This window comes from Corvus moneduloides, chromosome Z, assembly GCF_009650955.1.
Source record: "Corvus moneduloides isolate bCorMon1 chromosome Z, bCorMon1.pri, whole genome shotgun sequence".
Classification (NCBI taxonomy): Eukaryota; Metazoa; Chordata; class Aves; order Passeriformes; family Corvidae; genus Corvus; species Corvus moneduloides.
This window is the reverse complement of record NC_045511.1, coordinates 7,237,405-7,260,812: the sequence shown is the minus strand read 5'-3', so window position 1 is coordinate 7,260,812 and position 23,408 is coordinate 7,237,405. Positions and strand designations below refer to the sequence as shown.

The 23,408-nt window shown below is 39.3% G+C and overlaps 1 protein-coding gene across 4 annotated transcripts in view; it reads right to left on the bottom strand.

Moving 5' to 3' along the window:
* Window positions 1-20,149, bottom strand: part of SLC38A9 (solute carrier family 38 member 9) — a 49,156-nt gene extending 29,007 nt beyond the window's left edge. Inside the window, exons 1-7 of one of the 4 annotated variants that reach the window (XM_032095277.1) lie at window positions 20,052-20,149; window positions 13,236-13,384; window positions 4,714-4,846; window positions 4,000-4,121; window positions 3,792-3,855; window positions 3,600-3,693; window positions 2,486-2,656 (exon numbers count right to left, since the gene is read on the bottom strand). In XM_032095277.1, the coding sequence (XP_031951168.1) occupies window positions 2,486-2,656; window positions 3,600-3,693; window positions 3,792-3,855; window positions 4,000-4,121; window positions 4,714-4,846; window positions 13,236-13,339 (688 nt within the window). In that variant the 5' untranslated portion in view covers window positions 13,340-13,384; window positions 20,052-20,149. Of the gene's footprint in view, window positions 1-2,485; window positions 2,657-3,599; window positions 3,694-3,791; window positions 3,856-3,999; window positions 4,122-4,713; window positions 4,847-13,235; window positions 13,385-19,658; window positions 19,762-20,051 lie in introns of those variants that run through there. The other 3 variants (XM_032095275.1, XM_032095276.1, XM_032095278.1) reach the window with 3 other exon arrangements.
* Between the last annotated feature and the right edge of the window lie 3,259 nt (window positions 20,150-23,408).

The following is a 23,408-nucleotide window of genomic DNA, read 5'->3' as shown; positions in this document are numbered from 1 at the left end:
CTTTCACCTCTTGACTTGACTAAAATTAATTAAGAAAATACTTTGGAAAACTACATCAGAGGCACAATACAGCAGCTTGCACTCCCCACAGACCCAAGTGAAAATTTTCAAACTATTGTAAAAGTGTTTTATAGTAGCCCCACACTCTACTACTTTCTTCTCAGTAGCCCTGTCCATTTATAAATTTCCCAAGACTCCCCACTCCTAGGATTCCTGTTCGACAAGCACACCTCCCGTTCTCCCAGCTACTCGGTTGGTAGTGTTGAACAGTAGGCCAGTGACAGATGCATCTTAAATCCAGAAAAAGAGGGCATGCAACCATACCCCTAGTCCAGATGGTATTATATAGAAAAAGCTTCCCTTACTCATTTCTCTAATATTTTCTTTTTCAAAAGAGGCTCTGTGGGATGCTTTTTCCATGTATCCACAGACAATTCTGGAAAAAGGTTTAAGCCTTACTGTCTACATGCATTTCTAGTACTGTCTTATTTCCAGTACACTCCTGTGCTACTTTACTGCTATACAACACCAGTTACTTCCAAGTTTCTGCAACCTCACCTTTAAGAGGGTATTGGATAGCAATTTCATTATATTTATGTATATATACACAAAGAAAATACTCCATCAGCTTGGAAACTGAAGTAGCATGTCACTGGTTAAATTTTGCTTCTGTTGCATGTGGGTGTGTTATGCACACAGAGAATCGACTGGGGCAGTTGGCCTCAGATTTTTTAAATGCAATTAAAAGCAGCTTGTTTCTCATAAAGAAAGCAAAAAGTCTTGTGGGAAGAAAACTGTTTCTTCTTTCTTTATTTTGATTTATGACACCCTGAATCACAAATAAGTTTCTCATACTTACTTCTACTAGTTCAGGGTATACACCAATCAGAAGATTTAACTAAAATCACTGATCACCTCCTCACTTAATCACTATTTTGTGTTCACCTCCTCACTTAATCACTAATTGAAAAAAAGTACCTAGTGAGAATCCATCAAAATTAATAGGTCTTACAGAATTAAAGCACTTTCCAAGTAGTTAAAGATGTAACTTTTGTTTCTTCTGTATTTAAAAAGCAGTTTAGGACTAGAAACTGCATTTGTGGATTTCTTTTTTTTCATAAAACAAAAACTGAACAAGACCATGCGACAGCATGTTAAAGAAAAGACATGATATTGTACTCAGTTAACAATTCTTGCATTCTTGGTGTACTACAGATTTCTAGACCATCCTCCCTCAGGAAATCAATTTTTTCCCACATAAATTGTATGTGCACATGTTTTAAAAAGTCATTGGAATGTATTAGAATTAAATACGGTAGCCTTAGAATACTTAGAAACACATGGCAGGAAGATGCCATTGTGTCAAACCTACATCCTATTACATATTTTATTACCTAGTAATTAAGTATGAAAGTTAAAAGAAGCCAGTGATTGTTATCTCAGACCAAACAACTTAAATAAGAACTCCAAACAAATAGAGGTAAGTGATAAAATAACATGCCAGACCCATGAAAAAGCAGGACTTTTCTCCTAGAAAAGAAGCTCTTTTCACCATTTTGAATTTTGCTTATAAGAATTGGCATTATTTCATTTAGAATAATTTAAGATTTAAGTGTTAATCTTCTTAAAAAAACCCCAAAGTCTAAAATGAAATGGCTGTAACAACATATAAATTAGGTCAGCTATAAAATACATCAGTCATTAACCAACATAGCAAAGTATGTCCTTCAGGGATGGCGGGAATTCTAATTAAACACTGTTTAAGAGGTTTAAGTGACTGTGCTGTTACTTGCCTCAGAGATTTGTTAACTACCTTCAAAACAGAACCTCTTAAATCTTAGTCAACCTATTCAATACTATGAGTCAGATTTTCAAAGCTCTCCATTCCATCATCCATTCCCAGAACTCTACACTGATTACATGCACAAAGGCTTGTGTGCCTGTGCATGTACCAGGGTATAAAAACCCAATGCGTTTTCTTTTGTAGCAGTGCTACAAAGAATCTAAGTGCTACAAAGTACACTAAGAATCATTTTTACTGTGATACAGTTCACTGTTCCCTCATGGACACTTGCAAAAATTTCCTATATGGCAATACTTTCAGCGTGTTTGTTAAAATCTATAATGAAACTATAGTTTTTCATTATCCTGAAAAATTTCAACAGTCTAGCCTGTTATAGGGCTGTTGAAATAGATACGCCCATGTAAACAAAGGGGGACTGAGAAGAGAGGAAACAAGCAACCAGGTTTAGGTTGTTTAAACTATACCAAGAAAACCACACTTTGAGAAATTGAAAAAGTGGCTTTGAAAACACACAGGACTTTGCCCATAACACCACACACAGTTACTTATTCTCAACTGATTTTTCATGCAATGTAGCAGGAAAATCAAGATTACATAAATGGACCATCCTGTTTAAGTATAAAGCAGTCTTGATCTTTCTAAAGGTTTGCTGTTAAAACTTAACCAAAAATGTATACTTACTGTATATAAATTTCCCTGTGTTGAACAAAAAGTTGGACATAAGTACCCAATAAACAACCATGGCTCCAACAAGTGATACCATAGAAAATATGAGGCTTGACCATTGACCAAAGGATCCAAAGTAATACTTGCAAACATCTGGGAATTCCCAGTTTGAGGTATCTGTTAAAGCTGAAAAAGATACAAAACCCAAAAAATATGTCTAAACAAAATGTTACACTAGAATTAGTAGAACTATTCATGACAAAATGTGGAGGGTTTTTTTAGAATATTCTGACACACATTCCCAGCACTTTCAAGGACTAAGAGAATTGCCAGTAACTTTAAAATAGAGCACTCATAAAGTGTTTGACTGAAGAAGCCTAAAGTAGAGACTTTTATGGGGCCATACTACTACTTTTGAATACTTTCAGAAGCACTGAAATAAGACATGGCAAAAATGCCACCATGCATTTGCAGCTAAAGCCCTTTGCAGGAGTTATAAGAAGGCCAGACCATGAACTATTCCTCAACAGTGCCCTGAAATGAGTCCAGTCACAAACTGAAAGTCTTAATGGCCTTTATTTGAGCAAGTTAGAGGTTAATTTATGCACAAAAGCACCAACCAAACAAGAGCCACAAGATGAACTTTTGAACAATACAAGTACATTCTAATTAGATCCACTGTCAGTGACTGCTTCAGCTGCTGACTGTACTTAAAGTGCTTTCAACACAGGATATACACAAATATTAGGGCAATACAGAGCCCACCCTGTTCCACTGTGCAAGCTGATCAGATATATAGAGCACTGGACAGTGCTTATGGAGAAAAGATACCTCTAACTCTCCAGAAACTTAGGAAGTGAACATCTGAAACCATGCTTGCTGACTGTTTGTGTTTGGCTATAATACTTAGGTCCCAAACAACTGAAGGAATACCTAATAAGGGAAGGCAGGCATTTAGCATACAGAGCTTAGACACAGACTACAAAAATAGAGAGATATTCAATGGAATAGCTTTTATTTGCAGATCAGGTCTAATGTATAGTAAAGACACATACAAACAGAATCTATTGTATATTGGTATTTCACACTTAATGGAAATATTTGCATTATGAAGCTTTGGATTTCTTACGTATCATTTGCCGTGATTTCACAACTCTGTAACAGCAATAAAGAGTCAAAATGCCCATCAGTAAGATGAGAATAATTCCAGAAGTGAAGCCTGCCTGTTAAGAATGAGAAATACAGTTAATACTACAAAAAAATGAAGAGTTAGCCATGTTACCAAAAGCATTTTCATATGCATACATTTTTCATAGTTTACCTGTTTTATTCCCCATGGGATACTTAATATGGATGTACCCATCATGGTATTCCATATCATAAATCTAGGAAGAAAAAATCCAGTCAATATTTTAAGAACTACTCTTACCTCATATTGTCTTCTTAGTTAACAACAGTTACATATACTATATAGAACATTCAATAATAATGCATTTTGTGGCTAATATATGGCAAGGTGTTTAACATACATTGTCACTAGACTGGAGTTTTTACCATAGCCATCTGTGCAACTGTCAACTTTAAAAGCAGTTCCTAATGGACTGTACACGTAGATTTCATCAGGAGCTGGGAGTACATGATCAGGAGCAATCTAAAAAGTGGATAAAAAACAAGACTTATTAGTAACATCAATATAACCAATTGTCCTGAATACAGCAAGTCAACTATTTTAGGTCACAAATGTTTCCAGGAAATTACATTAAAAAAAAAATTTAAAAAAAGAAAGAAAAGGTTGTACTATGCTAATTCTCTTCCTGGGGGGAAAAACCCAACAAACAGTTGATAGAATTTCTAGAGAGCAGAAAAATGCATTTTCCTTCTGCAAAATATGTGTAAACACACTATGAACAGATCATGCTAGCTCAGCAGTTCAATTACTGCAGCTACTTAAACTGCTTAAATCTTACAGAAGGGAGAAATCTGGGCAGCCTGGGTCACTCTTATAAAATTCATGTTGTTTGTATGTTTTCTTTTAATGGTGAAGGCATTGCACAGGAAGTAAATAACAGCTTGTGATAAAACAAAACCTTTCTAAGGCACTCAGCTACTAGATACTTAATTCAAAGCAAGCTGCAGAACAATTCTCCCCCAACCTTTATTTCCACTGCTTATATAAATCTAGGCTGTGTAAGACCCAACATGCCAGAGACCACCCAGTTAATGAGGCCCTGTCTTTGCCTTACCAATGCCTTGTCTGCAGGGGATGTGAGCCTGCTATAGTAATGAATTCGCTTATTCATTGCTGAAGCTTCATCAGTGACTCTTTGCATGTCATCATTCACACTGACTATGTTTGTGGGCTCCACATGAAATGGTCTAAAGGAGGGGAAAAAAAGGGAAAAAAGGAAAACCCTTAAAACCGTGGAACACAAGATCTAACATACAACTCAGAGAACAGGTCAGCAGTACTCAGGATGGTTTTGTCATTCACTGACACAAGGCAAATGCAAAAATATCAATCAATGCCATTGACAGAAGCTGCCATCCATGAAAGAGCCATGAGTTTATCATCCATATTAAAATGGCCTCCAGCCCAGATTCTGTAGAGCAACCTAACATCAGACCTAATATCCAACTGTTAGTTTTCGACAATGAATCACACCAGAAATACATGTTAATAAGCTTGGGCAAGCTTATTAGTGCTTATAACTGGTGTTGCCAGAACTAGTGCAGAGGAACAGAGGTAGAAACAGAAAGCATAAGAAAGAGGAATGAGCGGTGGCAGTGAGAACCACCTATGAAAAGATTAGGAACTACTAATCTAGCTGAAAACACTACATAGAATTGTGTTCAGTGGGGAAGGAACCAAGACAAAATAAGTCCATGTGCTCACACTATTTTTAAGCCAAAGCAACAGGGAATGGACTTTGTCTCGCTTCCTTCGTCCCCACCTTAGTTAGACTGCATGCACGGTCACAGCTGCTGAAGGAGAAAGTGGGCAAACCCACATGCCCCCCCTGTTCTCTCTGCACACACAGGGGTACAGAGCAAGCACAGTGAAAGCTGCTCCTTAAGTTAGAACACAACATAAATCCAGCTTCGTGCAAGGAGCACTACCAGACAAACATGTCTGAATCAAGGTATTGCTGACATTTTCTTTTCTAACTCAAGTATAATTTACTTCCATATAGGCATATTATGCTCTTGCTTAAAACCAACATTGATTCCTGGCACTGAGAGGCTACTTTCTCAAACAAGACAGAGGACACTAGTGGCCTCTAAGCCCTAATACACTGGGGTTTTTTTTCCTTTCAGCAGTGCTTTTAATTTTTAAAACTACCTCAACAGCTTTCTGATCTTCCTCTTCCAGGCTGATGTTTAAATCACTCAAAAACCCATAGAAACAGAGATCACAAGTTTCCAACTACTAGGAACAGGAACTAGGTCACCAATAAAGCCATGCCATTTATTCTGCAATATGAGCAGAATCTATTTGAATTGACTGGTTTTCGATATTAATTTCTGTTTCAGACTACAAAGGAACTTGGGCAACCTCTTCAGCTCCAGCTGTCAATACCATCCATAAAAAAGTTCCCATTCTCTTTCCCAGTTAATCATTAAGCATTTGTACTATGACACCACATTTTATCTGTAAGGAAGATAGGGAACACAGTTCTTTTCTCGGTCTTTGGAAGAGATGAAGATAGGTTCCTATTCCTGTGTGCTTAAGGGGAGACAGTATGTGGGAGCACCTAAGAAAATAAGAAAACTTGAGTCACAAAAGTAGAAAATAGAGAATACAAACTTCCATCTCCACAAATTCATTCTTTCTTTTATCTTAATTAATTCTTACATATTCCTTCATCATGGAAAAAATGGCTTAGACTTTCTAAGTTGTTTCCTACTTACTGAAATGAAAACGAACACTTTTAATTCTCTAAAACATTCTCAATTGACTCTTCTTCCTATTAATATGACATGATGGGGGAAATACGTGTTTTGTGTGTGCTCTTTTGTGGTTTTCTTATAAACAATTAGAGAGAGATCTCAATTTAAGAGAAAAAAATTTTAAGCAATAGCTTTATTACTCAGAACACAGGCACACGGGGCTAACATTCCACATGTAGATGAAGTACAAAAATACTCATGGACGGTCAGTTCCTAAGGACTTCACTTGTTTTAGCATAAAATTTATTAGGTTGAGCCAATCATTGGACACAGCTAAAATATATTTCATTAGAAGACCTGTAAAATAAAAACTGTAGTTCTGAAAAGAGGAAAAGTAACTTGTTTAAATGCCGCTCCACCTCCACTCAGCTCTCTGCTGTTTTCTGTTTGGATCTCTGACATGCACTATATTTAGAACACTTAAAAGTATGTGTTTTGCTAATTACATGGGAGCTGCACAGTGTGTAGACCTTCACCCCTCTCCTCATCTCCATTTAATAATATTAGTACATCCCCATAAAATTCCACTGCAATTGTGGAAAGGTTAGTGAGACAAAGTCTACATTTTGCTTCAAAGCAAGTAGATCTGTGACAAAGATTTCTTTCAAGATGGTGTTCAACAGCTGCTAACATGGATGTTGAAGAAAACTTCCAGAGTGTAAGACAGTGAGATTATTTTTTAAAGCAATTCAGGATGAAAGCTAAGGATGATTTTAAAATTAAAGTAACAGAAAACATGAATACAACATCCTATTTTATGGGGAAAGCAGTGTTGTTAGTCCAGTGACCAAACAAATATAAAGAAAATAAATTATGTGTAGCAAAAACCTATCTGTAGGTAGAAAATTGTTTAAAGAAAGACATTTCATTTTCTTCAGTATTATGAACAGAGTCTGGATTAAACAAGCAACTTATGGTCTAGCACAAAACAAATGGGTATGACCCAGAATCTAATCTATGGATGAGGAAAAGAAAACAAAAGTAAACAATCCCTAAGAAATTCTATATACCTATTGCTTCTGCTTCCTGACTAGAGGAATGCATATGTTTATTGCTACCAATACTTGGGCTACTTCCCCTCTTGATCTCTACTCCTGTGAATCTGTTGAGAATGAAAATTATGTAAAGCAGCAGTTAATTATATTTCTTCTGGGGTACCACTGCACCACTAGCCCAGAGCAAGTGACTGCTAAAACAGACTGACCACCCATCAATTTTATGTTACTTGCAGGTCTCTTTGAAAACATCAGTCTGACTTGGAAGCTGTGTGAGCAGGCTAGGAGGCAACCTTTCTCCCTGATCTCCACTAGGAGAGGGTAGCACCTTGTTTAGGATCAGGGTCAAGGTATTGGTCCCAGCAATACCCAGATCAAAGACTGGTTGTAGGCATAACTCAAATGGCAGTCTGAGAAGCTCTCTCAAAAGCTCAAAGAAGTTCTCAAAGACTGAGAATTTCAAAGCTCAAAGCAGGTAGGATATAATCTGGGATATATTTTGAAAAACTATTTAGGGACCTTATGTCTAACAGGCAAGCACTCTGTACATGCAAGTATTAGCAGGTACAATACATTCCTACAAAAAAATCTGATTTATACAGGCAATTATATCATATCTCTCAAGTGGCAAAATGATTATGAAAAGAATGTTGGACAAGATGATCTGGGGGAAGGGGAGAGATTGCATGACTGGAGGGTGTGACTATGACGTGAAACACTGCAGATAATTTTCATGCACTGAGATAAACTATAATGTCTCTTGAATTTCATCCACACTAAAAGACACAATTACAATTACTATTTCATCAGCTAGCCTGAAAAACAACACTCTTTTACCAGGGCAAACATACCAGTAAAACAGAGCTGTTTTCCACAGCACCACAAGTATGGAAAACTTGCAGGACCACATGCAGGAGGTCCAAATCTTCCATACATTACACTCTGTAGGGGTATTTCAGAAAACATTCCCAGAAAACCTGCAGCTACACTCATCTTTTCTTACTCACACAAAGGTACAGTTAATAATAATTCTCTAGAGCCGGTCCAGGAAAAGAAAGAAGAGTGATTCTGTCCAAACTTCCTCATGTTTTGAACTTCAGTAGCAATTTTTGCAAGCAAAGAAAATGAAAAGAGATGCTCATGATTAAGGTTTTTCCCAAATACTGTGATAAGCAAAGTTCTAGTGTTGGATTTGGAGGGCTAGCAAGAACAGCATAAAAGGAACACTGGCCAAACACATACAATTTTGCATAAGGATGGTGCATTCATCTTACGGATATTTTCAGCAATGTACTACATCTTGCAGGGCAATGAAGGAGTAAGACTAATGCATATCTCCAGAACTTCTAAATTAAATAATACTGCTTTTCAAGTACCTTTGCTGAAGTATTTTTAAACATCAAACAATTAGTTCTTGAGATCTGATCAAAAACATGGTAAGTATTGAGGTGATTTTTTTTGTAACACTATGTCTTTTAGCTCTACATGATGCTCTTAATGACTTGACATTAGACAAGCTTTACATTTTTAAACAAATGGGCAAAAACCTTCTTTACAGGATGCTTTACAATTTCTTTCCTCCAAAGAGACCACAAGGAGACACTTTAGCTTACTGCACAGATTACTTTGAACCCCACATCAATCACTTACTTTTCAGGGATGTGACAGGATTGTCACACAGAAATAAAGCTAGTAAATTCCTACAGCTTTATTGTCTTACTGAGTTACCAAATTATTATAGAAATGCTGTTTAGGGCAGAGAACAAACTAAGGAGTAAAACTGATTCACTGTATTGGAAATTAAGATAAAGAGAAAAAATAATAAGAATAGGTGGCTATTTCATAATTGGCAACTGCCTATCTGGATAGGAGCACCAGGCACTGGAAGCTTCCCCAGGGAACTGGCCATGGTACCAAGCCTGTCAGAGTTCAAGAAGCATTTGGACACCAGTCTCAGGCACATGATCTGATTCTGGGGGTTGTCCTGTAAAGGGCCAGGAGTTGGATTTAAGGATCCTTGTGGGCCTCTTCCAACTCAGGATCCTCTGTGATTACAGTATCAGTGCGATTCTCTTAAGGAAATCTGTATCAAAGAATTCCCCAAGTGACTTGGTTTCTACTTTCTAAGCTGTCTGAATTTACTGAAGCATTAGACAGTGTGCTTACAGTTATTCTGTAAGATCTTCATTCTCTTGGCAATACGCTTTACCTAAATTTTTCCACATGGATATCACCATTATAGTAATTACAGCACGATCCCACAAGTTTCTTAACTTGCATGCTGGATGCAGAACTAAAATATCCTTTCAAAGCATAATGTCATTGCTTGCACACTTTAACAAATTAGAAATCACAAGTTTTACCACAACACATTTCAATCACTGTTCCTCTTCTGTGTCAAAGACAAAAGCTATTTTACTTGTCACTTACCAAGAAATATGAAGGTTCTTAATTAAGGTTACAAATTTTTCCAGTTAATAAGAAGCAGTATTAGGAATTCACAGAAGTGTTGGCAAGAGAGAAATACAGGGAAAGGAAGCCATGGTGTAAAATTATCACATTCGTATGGAGTAATAAAGGCATAATAAATGCAGAAAGGATAGATTTGCACAGGTTGCCGACCATTGCCTACCTTCTTCTAAGTTAAAAGAACTTTGAAAATAAAGGGAATCAACCACTTTTGCATGAAAAAGGCTTCTCTGACTGCCATCTACAGACACTGTTTAATTTATAGCTGTTGAATTTAACTTACTGATGCCTCCTACATTCTGGGAACCTGTGGGACTTCAAAAAGAATAAGAAAAAAAGGCAGAAGTCTTGATCTCCCTTTAGCAGGAAGCATTGTCAAGTTTTTTCACATGCAAAATGAAACATCAATTGCTTCTTTGAAGATTCAAGTATTCCCGACTGACAACTGCAGTATCTGTTGACAGTGAACAGATTTTAAGAGCAGTTGGAAGAAAACAAGAAACTCCCTCTTTTGCATACAATAACTACCAACAAGCCACTGCAGCAATGATATGATGTCGCTGTTGGGGCGGTCACCACACACACACACACACACAAGGACAGTGCCCCTTTCAAGGGCCAAAAAGCCGTTTATTAAACAAAGCAGCCTCTTTTATACACTTCTTGTATGTTATCATTCGTGTTATATATTCATTGGCTGCTAAACTACTACAATAGACTCATTGGCTAGTACTTACTACAACATACCTATAGCATAAGCATTCAAGCACTCAGAAAAATTACAGGTACAGATATGTTGCTGTTTTCTCCTTCTATTGTTTAACTTTCATGCTTCTGTTGATACTACATTCCCATGGGTAAAAACTAATTGTTTTTCTTCTCACAGACTTTTCTCACAGTCCTTCTCTAGCCAAAGTAACAGGCGTGAGCCATAATTTTACAAATGCAACAAGGCCTTCATTTTATAAGGTTTTACTTAAATGCCACAATATTCTAGTTTCCAAAGGGCCCTACAAAATGGGAAAAACACCCTGAATACCGTGTGAGTAATTCGGGTCACCACGAAGAACAATAACATCCTCCTTAAAAAGATTAAAAGTGGCTTTATATTTCCCCCAAATTAGCAAAACAATACTAGACAAAGTAATTTACAACTCTAAAAAACAATTAGCTCATTGTTCTTATGTAAACACTGAAAAGCATTCCTTTCAAAAATCCCAAATCCTCCAAGCTGTTAAGAAAACCAAATAACTATGCAAATGCCTCAAATCTCAAGCAACCCAAACAAAAGTGCAGAACAGCACTAAAACAGACAATCAGTAATTACAGCAAATCACACAGAACACTTGAAGAGCTATCTCAATCAAAGCAAAGTGGCCAAGCACCCACTTGGGTCCAGTTTCTGAATAGTAAGTTAAAAAAAGGAACAGAGCAAAACCACACTGCATTGTACTACTGGATTTTCACTGTTTGATACTTCTGTGTGTAATAATCCTCCTTCCCTGGAGCTGCTAATCCCTAAAGGTTTAATGAAGAAGCCCTTCAAACTGTCCACTGCTCTGACCATGACTGACACAGACCCCAATGGCCTCTTCTTCCTTATTTCTTCTTTTAAAGTGTGGGGGTTGCCTGTTCTAGTATAGAAATGGAGTTCAAACTTGTTTAGCCCCTCTGTGATTTCCAGGTCTTTCTGATATCCCAGGCCTCATGCCCTTCATCCTTGTGCCTCTGCATACCTGAAAGACAAAAACCCTAGGTCGTAGAAAATGGGAGAATGAACTCAAGAGAGGAGCAGTAAGGACATTTAGGCAGATCTGCAGAGCTAGAGGCCGTGAATGTGGGCACACAATTCAAGTACACACTTCTGCTTTTAGGAAGGGAACCAAATGCCAGAGGCTATGACCTTTTATGAAGCTGAGTATCCAGACTTAAGAAATCCCAGGGAAAAAACCACAACCACACAATATGGAAACAATACCTAACCCCACTTAGAAAAGTGAGTCTTAGCATTTAGGTATTTCAAAAAACCTCTCTCATTGCTACTGCATCACCACAACACCTGAAACCCACTGCTCCTCAAACGGAACACATACTTCCTCCAAAACAAGTTGCTCCAGAAAGTCATACAGATTAGCAGTCTTCCTATGACAAGAAGGCCATGAGGGGCTCAGATACTCCACAAAAAGAGAAAGACTTCATTTACATTCATTCACAGTTGCCTTTTCTACCTGAAAGTACTCTACTGTTTCCTAGCCTTTATATACACAATTCTGTATGCTTCTACACCTGTGCTCCCTTTGTTCCCTCACTCAGACCCTTATCCTCCTTCCTTTACTTGCAGAGAAGAGCATGTAAGTAGGCTTTCATAGCTTTCCAAAGCTGGAGGCTGAGATAGCATCAAAGCTCTATCCTCAAGAACTCTTTTTTTTTGCTGAAGTGGCCTCCAACAACGTGATTTTTTTTGTATGCAACACCGCCATCTTCAGTTCCTTCAGGAAAACTGCATTACTGAAATATGATGGCTGTAAAGATGGAAGAAAAGAATCATAAATACGTCCAAGAGGTGCTATGGTGCTATTCCTTCATCTAAAAATGCAGAGCTGATGCCTTCAGCTAGTATTACAAGGGCTGTTCCCAGACTGATTTCAGTTTTGGTTCCATGACCAGCCCACAAAAATCTTAACTGCAGCAGAGAAGGTCTCCGATTCCAACCCCCTTTGTGGAGATGTTAAACTCTTAGGAAAAGATGTAAAATAACAACTTAGCTAGAGATATAATTTTTGAAGGCATAGTAATAAGGCTGGACTGACGAATTTTTCATATTTGCTCAATCTCAGAATGCACTACACTTTTTTTTTCTTAAAAAGCAGTAAAGGTCACTCAGCTCACTTAGTACTAGCAAATAATGTATTTTTCCAGCATCACCTGCAGAATGCATACAGCACCATCTACACATACTGATAGCCATTTATCTACAACATCTAGCAAACTTTCTTGCATAGTCTCAACATTTCAGTTAGTTGTTCTAAATAAAAAAAATCATCCTCTAGTATACACACAATATTCCATGTTTGAAGAGCACTTCAAAAGCCTCATGATGAGTTCTTAATGGAGAACTCTCTCTGAAATGATGGCAATAGAAAAATCTTACCCTTGTAAACAAAATACAGTATCTGTTCACCAGGTACTTGGAAATAAAATATTATCATATAGTGATGAAGTAGGAACTGTTTGTACAGAGATTCTGGTTTCCAAATGTGCACCTTCTGTCTTTGTAGGATTCTGTTGTCAAAAGCAAAGATTAAACAACTCTTTGCTACATAGTAATTCTTCAGGTTCATCTTTCCTCATACCTTTTGCACTTATAGTCTTCTGGATTAAACTGTATATTCACGATTCCATAATTGCTTTCATCACCACCCACAGGAACCAAGATAGGTTTGGTATTCTCTTCCATATTTGGTGAATATGTCTCCTTTTAGATTCTGTCAGTTACTCCAGCCTAAAAAAAAGGAAATAAAGAAATGAGTCAACTGCATTTAAGCAAAACTGTGTCCCTCCTATAAATTTAACACTGGTAGAGTCCCACAGCTTCAGAAGTTCCTGGGGTGAAAAGCACCAGTAAAGAACTTCAACACACCACTTGAGAATTCTCATTCCATAATGCAAACACCATGAGGCATATACTGTGGGGACAGCATTTTTTTAAAACACACTATCCAGTCCTTAATCTCTTTTAGCACAAGGCAGTATGAATTAAATATAAATTTCGAAAGGACCTGTATTTCTAATACGTAATGGTACAGCTGAGAACAATCAGTTGTAAGAGCCTACTGTTTCACTAAATTACTTCAAACTTTGCAGCAGACACATATGCAGTTTATTTCAGTTCCAGTATACTTCCCACAATAAGGATCAGACTATTGCAGTCCACTGTATCCAGGCTTTTTGAATTAAAGGCAATAAATGGTTTAAGAATGCATTAATAATAACTATTATATGCATTTAGACCACTCCTGGCCAAAGAGTGGAGAAGAGATTGCTTTTAAGCTAATGGATTTCTACTCAGATTGAATTACAGGGACTTTCTGTGGTCTCGTGGGCAACTGAACATATATAATGGCTTAACAGCTCTCATCCCTGCTATCTTCTGAGGAATTCCTCAGCCAGGACTCCTTCAAACAAAAATGCTAGAAGTCAGGACACCTTGAAACAACAATGGTAGAAGTATCTGTTCTTTCATCATTTCAGAATGCTTCAGAATGTTAGGCTGATGGAAAGACAAATGACAACCAGAGATGGCACATAACAAGGAAGGGTAGGTGCTGGATGTTTGAAACCTGGAACGGCAGTGGAAGAAGATAAGATAGAAAGAATAAGGCGTGTATCATCCTTCTGCATCCTCATGGAAATACACCATAAGGGCCCAATCTCAGAAATCACACCAATCCAAGTTAAGCACTGACACAGTTCTATCCCCTCCTAGCTGCATATTGTCAATCCTCTTCCATTAACTTATCCTGCTAATACCTCCAGCAAAAAAAAAAACCCAACAAAACAAACAAACCAAAGAATCCGAAGGAGATGGTGAAAAAGGAAAGTTACCAGTTTTCAACCACATCTACTCTCTGGGGTTGAAAAAACTGAAGGAGGCACAGGAAAACACTGATGAACAATGTGGCAGGAACTGTAGAAGCATTAAGACTGGCTCAACCTGCTTTTAAAGGAAGTGCTTTTTAGAAGATAGATGCAGGTTATGTCTCTCTGCTCTTAAGGGGAGGGGATCACTAAAGGACCCAGTTTATGGAAATTGTACTGAAAGCTTAAGTCCTGCTTTGACAGCTCAATGGCACTTGTGTGATCCCATACTGAACTGGACAGGGAAGACTGACACAGATGAAAATTAACCATTCTTTCTTTTGCTTTAAACCCAGATCGTTGTTGAGCTTGGGGCTTGTTATCTGTATGCCAGTATGCCTGTGCAAGGGCGGGACAGTGCCATAGAAGCCATTTCATCTTGCAGTGCTGACAGATTCCTCCTAGTTTCAACATCCATGACAAGAGATTTGAAGTTACTAAGTTTAAAGGCATGGCTTTGAGTTTAAAGGCATGATTGTATCTTGGTCACTTCAGCTCTTTGAGAGGATACAATAAGTAATCAGTGGTAATAATCAAGGGAATCTTAAGAAACTTACTTGCACTTGCTGACAACATCCTTTCTCCTACACTAATTTTTGCTGTTACACTCTCTAAAGCTTTATTCCTTTACCTTTTTCATGCCCAAGGGATCCTGTTCTCTCTTTTAACTTACTGCCTTCTCTCCTTTGCCACTCCAGCCCTCTAAAACATCAGTTTTGATCCTCTACCCAAAAGTCCTTCTATTCCACAATACTGCTTCTAGTCCTTTGGCCCAGCTAAACATACTCTTACCCTTCTTAGCTCCTCTGGTGATGCTTAGCAAATGGATTCCTGCTCCTCATGTCCTTTCTATTTTCTGTCTCTCCTACACACTGTCAAAATTGCTTTCCCAACCCACCTTTACTAAGCACTACTTACAAAGCAGTATCTTAGTTCACACCAATATTTTTACTTCCTTTCATGTGACACACTCTTTCTCTCCAAACTCTGTTTGCAGCTCCCCTTTTGCAAACTTCTTTTCTACTGGCTTCTCTAATTTTTCTACGGCTCTAGGGTTTCTCCTTTCTCCCTACCGATGCCCTTCCAGTCAAAATTACCCTGGTGCACATCAGCTTCCTGCAACAGCAAATACTTCTGAAACAAAAATACAGGCCCCAGAGATCTCATACACTGCTACAGACATGCACCCAGTCCTTTGCCATTCCCATTAAAATATGGTATAACCTTGTTTTAGTCTATTCTATTCTTTCTCAACTGAACATCCTGTATTCATTTTACGAACAGACAAACCTAGGTGCCAAACTTAATCCCTCCACTTGTTCTGCATTTTGCATCTCTCTTAAGAATTTAAATCACACTTCAGATCTAGCCATAAAAATGCAGATGGAAATTTAAATTCCTAGTGCCTGAATTGAAAATTGAAATACATTCAAATCCCAAGTAGTCAGTGTTTTTAGCCAGAATCTTGCATAAGATCGCAGTACGGACAACCCTTCCTTCTACAGGCCATGGTTTGTGAGACAGATTAAGCAGATAAAATGAGCATCCCTTCCTTAAAACTTGTTAATACTTGTGCTTTATGAGTCAACCTGACAAATGCTGACAACACTGATCACCAGTTTGATTTTTTTTGCACTACTGCCATAAAGAAAGAACCCAGATTTTATAGGAGTCCATGAAGAAAAATAATCCTTCCAAAATATATCACACACTAAGTTTGGTTTGACAGCATGATTGAGGCTTGTGGAGCTGTTGCTCACTGACTCTTTACGGTCACTTAGAAACTGGGTCTGCAAAGACAGCTTTATTTTTTAAGTACTTATTGTTGATAACAATGAAGTTTATGACCAGCAAGCTTATGACCAGGAAAAATAGATGCAGCTACCATACATGTAAAGGCTGGAGCTGGAGCCAGTACAGTTTAAAGGACAACTGTAAGCAGAAGAGTAAAATGAAGAATTAACGTGGTTAATCTCTCTTTTATCTACCATCTATGCCTTTTGACTGGACTGCATTCTCCATAAACATTTTTAATATATAGAATGGAGTGAGTTATGCTATCTGAAATTATTGCCTGTTTCCATTTCAACAACTTCTTCCCAGCTGTAACCTTCATAGTGTAGCAGTCAGCTAAAGATTCTTCTGAGTATCTGATCTATGTTCATCTCACTCAAGATGTTTCTTTCAAAAACCTGTGATGGGACACGGAATGTTGTCTATACAGTCTATAAAGCTTATAATCAGGGCTGGGATGCCAAACAGAAAGAATTTACATCAAAAACCAAAGTTGTTTGACAAGCTTCATTCTGCTTATATATTTTATGATACACCATAGTTACAGCTTCTATGAGACTACTCTTGCATGCAGACAATTACTATGGGTCTCTGGGAATAAAAGTATGGCTGTTTAGAAATTGAGAAGGCTGTTATAGGGGATACCCCACTCATTTGTTGTCAAACTGGATTTTCCTGCAAGTGGAAAAGAGGTTCCTGTTAGCTGCAGTGTAGCAGGAGTTGGAGATACAAATTCATGGTACTTTCTCTTTAGCTAAGTTAAAAGTAGTGCTGTTCATTCTCAGTCCTTCCTTCTCCTGTTTGTGGTGGCACAACTACTTGTCTTCTTTCCTGTCTTGGTAGAGAGCAGGACTGGGGAAAAGATCTAAAATAGATCTAGCTGAAAGTATAAATCTGAAGGGGGAGGTAATTGTTTTGGTGCTGGTTTGGGATTGTCTGGGCTGTAGAACCAGCAGTTTCACTATCCAGTTGAAAAGACACAGGTATAGTCTGCAGAGGAAAGAAGGCAGCACTAGAGCCACAGCCTGAGGGACCACCTACCTCTTAGAGTATGTTACCTCTTTTCTTACCCTGCTGCTTAAAGTCTGCTTCATACAACACTGGACAATACAAAAGAGCATTTGTGTCATGCACCAGTGAATCATGTTAGCTATTTTGAAAGCAATCAAGTTGGTCTCAAACTGAGCTGTCAATATTTGTGGATTGTTTTCCTGCGTTTTAATCCCTATCCTTAAAATACGGATAATGCCAGTACTTGCCTTAGCTCATGGTATGTTGAGAAATTAACTTTTATACAAAACTTAGTGATCTGTAGTAAGCACTGCAAAAAAACATCCAAGACCACAGTAATGATTTGCTGAGCAGCTGGTAAAGCAGATCACTTTTATGCGCAAGTGAACTGAACACCATTAACTTTGCTGCTCTAACAAAACATTCCCTATGTCTCAAGCCAGACAGTGAGAACTGTCTGGCTTGAGAAAAACAGTATCATAATCCATACGTACCAAGATGACTAAAATCACCTAAGTAACTAATTTTCATTGTTTAATGCTCCAACCTTTGAATAATTGAACTTTGTAACCTCTGTCCTTTTAAACATGTTTGTGTGTTTAATTATCCTTGCACAGAATTGCTTTGTAGTATATCTGGTAGTGAATAGAGATTTTCTCCTCAATATATTGCACCCAATATTCCCCTCCAAAAATCCTTTTTGTCTGTCTGGATCTTCTGCCATTTGCTTGTCACTATTCTACTGTTCTGCAAGTTCTCTTTTTCCCCTTGCAGGGATCTGCCTTCTTCTTTCCTCTACTACAAGCATCATACCTCTCCTAACTTTTACTAATACAGCCGTGGTGAAGATTAGTACGACCTGTTGCCCTATTTGTAATTCTCCTACAAACACCTGAAGCAGTACATCAGAAGGGCAGCAAAAGGGAACAAGTGGATTAGAATTTAATAATCCAGGTTTTCTGTTGCTGGTCATAAACTGTAATGCAATACCTTAGTCTATGCAAGTTATTTTTCCCCAGTCTCATTTTGGGCTACATGCCACGTGACTTTCAGATGGTAATGTAAATAGGACTGGACCTTCATTAATCCTCACTGGCTCGCCCCTACCCTGCTTTGACTGTCTTCAGGTTCTCTCTCCTGGTTTCAAAGTCTAAAAAGCATGAAGGACTGAAGACAAGGACATAGCAGATTCAGAAACCTCATTGTAGCCTGGTGGCTGTTCTGTGATCTAATAATGTTGGCACTGAAGGGCAAAACTGTATTAGTTGGCTTGCACTTAGAATTTACCAATGGCAGTTTATGGCTTAGTTACAGATGTGCGTGATGAAGCTTTAAGATGAGAGACCCACCTTGACAGATCACTCAGAGTTACAGCCCAGGCTGTGCAAGAAGGCTACCAAACCGGTTTACCCCACAGCAGGAACAAAACTGTGTTCAGTTACTCAGTCATCCCAACCATCCCATGAGCACAAACTGTGCTTAGCTGGTATTTATCAGAGAACCTCCCACAGCGGGCAGGAGGAGAAAGGCTTAGAGGATCACTACCCCCACACCCTCCACCATGCCATCATGGTGCTGTAAAAAGAGCAGCTGGAGCACTGAGAACTAGTCGTACTTCATTTCCTGTTTAAAGCCACTACTTCTAAAAACCACTTGATCCTCATGGTTTAAATACCAGAATATGCTAATTGAAGTATTTAGTTCAACAAGGAAATTTTTTTTATAAAGTGCCATTTGGTATAATCTGGTCTCCAATTCTGAGGAGGATAAATACAGTTCAAGGCATAACTGTCAAGTAAGCTGCAGTCTGTGTACATACAAATTATGAGAAATAAGCACGGTCTACACTGAAAGACAAGAACTTCAACACAGGACAGCAGAGTTCCTCCATTCCTGGAGTGAATCCTCCATCAGAAGGGACTGAAGGATGTTATACTGGTCATGAAAGTAGCAACATACATTAAGAGCTCCTTAAAACGAGGACAGCATGCTGCCTCTTGCGGCACCTTATAGACACCTTAGCTACACCTCCTAGAACTCCATTGGTTGAAGGCGATTAAAACTGTATAAGCAAGGCAAGTTACCAACTTTTTGAGGGAAAAAAGACTATTGAATATACAAGCTGAACCTCTGCTGAGCTTTTGTGTTGCTCTGACTGAACCAACAGGTACATGGTCAATGCCAAATGATAAATCTAAGTAAAATTAAGAAGAAATGGAATGTTCAACTAGATTTGTCTTCAACGGATAAAGCTTGTGTCATTTATACATTTGTGGGGACAGTAGATAAATAGTTACAGAAACATAACACTATCACCTTAGGAACTAACTTACATTTTAAACACGATTTTTGTTTTTAACTTAACGGGTCCTCCCTCAGGCCCGTGAAAACCGATATCAACACTTCCCTGCTTCACGGACAGCCCGAAAGGCTTCCATGCCGTTCCTGTACCTCCGCCCCCGCTCTGACGATACGCCCGTGTTCCCACGAACACGGCACGGCCGCTCAGTGCCCGCGGCCGATCAGTGCCCGCGGCTCCTGCCCGGCCCCTCCGCCCCGCAGGCCGCGCCCTCAGCGCCGGCAGGCCGAGCCCGGCGGGCGGCGGGGGACACAGCGGGGGACATGGAGGGGACACGGCGGCGCCGCCACCCAGCTCTCTGGAGCCGCCCCGCGCCCCGAGACCCCCGCGGCCGCTCCCGCCGGGCCGCCTGACGCGGCTCGTCTACCTGCGGCTCGGCCCCGGCGGCGCCGCGCTCCCGCCGCGGCCACAGGAAGCACGGCGGCGGCTCCGGGCGTGCCGGGCCGCGTAGTTCCCGGAGCGGCTGCGCCGAGGAAGCCGCCCGGGTGCTGTGGAGCGCAGGACTACGATTCCCAGGAAGCGGCGGGGCGGTGTGTCTGCCTTGGCTGCTAGGCGGGATCCTACCGTACGGACAAACGTGAGCCGAGTGCCGGGAAGAAAAGATTTGTTCTTGCTGGTGATGAGATGCTGCTAGTGAAAAAAAAAAAAAAGGGGGGGGGGGGGGGAAAGGAGGATCACTCATCTGCTTGCATGCTTTTGCGGTCAGTGTGCTGACAAAATGCATCCATGACCCTTGCCAAAATTAACCGAGCTGGTCTGCACGTGACTGGCTATAGGGTGATGTACCGTGGGCCTCCTGACCTGCTTAGCGAGGTATGAAACACTTGCTAAGCAAAGCACACTAAGCAGACCAAACTACAGGGACAATCTGCCAGCCAATACCTTTTAGAAAATCACTATTTTAAATCATGGGTTGGATTTTTTTGTTTTAGTTTGGTTATTTCTGAGTTTTTTGTTTGCTTGTTTGTTTTAATTTGGTACTACTTAAATCAAATTGAGATGATCCTTTTCATAGCTGAAACCCTGGTTAATATCAGAATCCAGGGATATTTATAGTTCATGCTTGGAAAAAACGCTGAATTGCAAGGAAGACAGCAGAGAGAGCTTCCCCTTGTGACAATACTACAAAACAAGCTACAGACAAATCACCCCCTGTACTTCCTCTTCAAGTGAGGCCCAAACCAGAATGTATCGATAGCAGCAGGACTGCAGGACTGTTCTGCAAGAAAATTGCTGTGTAATTCAATTTCAGACTGCTGACGGAAATGAGGCAGCAGAGACTGAACACTACTCATCATCCTGAAATCCAGCTGCACACAAGCTCATTGGGACCAAAACTCTTGCTTCTGTATCCAGAAAATTCACCATCTTTTGCCTCTAAGTCACTCTTAGAATCCAAGTGTATGTTGTGGGTTTTGGCCATTAGAAGCTTTTGGTCGATGAGTCAAAAAGTCCATCCAGCTGCTATCACAGGAACTTGAAATGCAATGCTAACACTGTGTGCTGGTGCTACGAAAGTAAATTAAACTGAAACCCACAAAGGTAGACGTGTGTGAAGAACTTTTTTTCACCATGCAAACTTCTAGTCTTGCTCTCGCAAGCCTGTCTTCTGTGTCCTATTCTGTGAAAGATTTGCCTAAGTTACTACTATAGCAGGCAGATGATCTGTATTTCATTGCATTCTTGGTCACCCACTACTGTTCGCAAGTTACGCGTAGGAAAAATGTTTTATTGTAAGAACTATAAGCCTAGCAGAAATGTAGCGATTCTTCCTGCTCCCTCATGAAATCTGCTGCCACAGCTGACTTCACAAAAGGCGGTTCAGTCTCTGTCCTGCAGTGTTTGTGTTCTGGCTTTCTATTCTGATGACGTTACCTCCTGGGCAAAGAATGTCTCTTCCTACATGCTTGGACAGGGTCTAGAAAAATGGGAGCCTAAACTAATTTTGAAGCTCTTGGTAAATCTGTAAGACAAAGGGAATACTAAATCCAGCTCTTTAAGAAATTCCCATCTCATGCTATGTTGAATCTTCTTTTTACTGCCTTAAGGCATACTTTACTCTGTACTTGCAGATATAATTGTAATATGCAAATTCATAAAACTGAGGCATTATAGAACATTATAGTGGATGAATTAATAACCTTCCCCATTGTTGCAAACAGGGGCATGGTCCCATAGCTAACAAACTTAGAGGGATGTCGCATTCTGTTAGAGAAAACTCCAGGTTTTTTTCTGAAAGATACTGAAAATATGTCAGGATAGCATTTAAGATACAGAAACTATGTTACACTCAAAATCTTGTTTGTTGCCAAAGAGAAAGTAGACCTCCTATTTAACTAAGACAATAATTTGTTGAAAGTGTAACCAAAATTCTAGGGGGTCCAATCCTTATTAGTCCAGAGGTTTTACACAAAAAGAAAGAATAATGGGTTTTATGCACACATTTACTTCCTACCCCTGTTCCTGGTGCTATGCTCACACTTCTACAGCTGTTCTGGATCCTAAGGTTGATGGTTTAATTCTTGGGCAGTGGTGAGAGGAGAGGACATTAAAGCAGATTGTCAGCATCTGGAGCCCATCTCTCAGCAGAATATGATGTTTACATTGCTGATTTCTTCCTTCTTTTAAGGGGTTGCACTTAGACTTGGGGTAAATTCTTACAAGTTTTTGTAAAATACTTCTATATGTTTTTCTGGTTAGCGGCAACTCCATATTATGTTTCGAAGTATTACATGAGATACTGTTTATGTATGTTGGATAAAATTTTATTCTGTTTTTGCTCTAGGTGACTCTGCTTGAGTGGGGCTGGTTGGGTAAAATTACCTCAAGGGTGGTCTGTAAAAATCTTGTGCAACTTGTTCACTGCCACCATGGTTTACATTGAATTGTTAGCAGCCTTAGGGGGAAAAAAATTTAGCTCCCCAAAGAATCCTCTGAGTTGAAGAAATTAGTTACAATTACCACGTAATTTCTTGCTATTCACAAAATTTCATAGTTTGGCTTCTCCTGGTGTAGTGGAAAGTAATTTGGAGGCAGTAGGGAGTGTCCTACAGAGAGCAGAATCAATGAAAAAAAATAACCTTCCAAGTCTATCTACTAGTTAGAGGCTGTGACATCTGATTGTAGTTAAAGTGACCCACCAGTGATTACAGATCTGCTACTATGACTGTATTCATAGTAGCTGCCCATGTCTACCATTAAAAGTATGAAGCTGTACGGAGTGCTGAACATGAAGTTACACCGGCAAAGCTGAGGAAATAGTAACCTGCTCCTGGAAAGAAGGGGGAACAATCTGAAAGTTTTCAGTTTGGCTTAGATGTGTCAGAGTAGCACATCTGCCACTAACCATAAATTTCTCAGGAGAACAGACACACTGCTGTTTTTCATTACGGTCATCCAAAACAGAGCTCCAGTACAATGCAAACAGAAGCCATTTTGGCTCCCAAAGCAGCTGACTCTGTTTCCTTGTTTAGACAAGAAGTAAAATGGTTACCACAGTGGGTGAAATTTGACTCGTGAGATTCCCTGCTAGTTTCAGGTGCTGCTTTGGGAACTCGTAAACAGGTTAATACACTTCCCACAGAGATGCTCCCACTGCAGATTCTTCATCCTTGGACATTATGTGTCTGAATACTTATTGAAAGCTGGTAACTCCCAGCATTAAGCACATCATACACACACACACACACACACACACACACACACACACACACACACGTATACA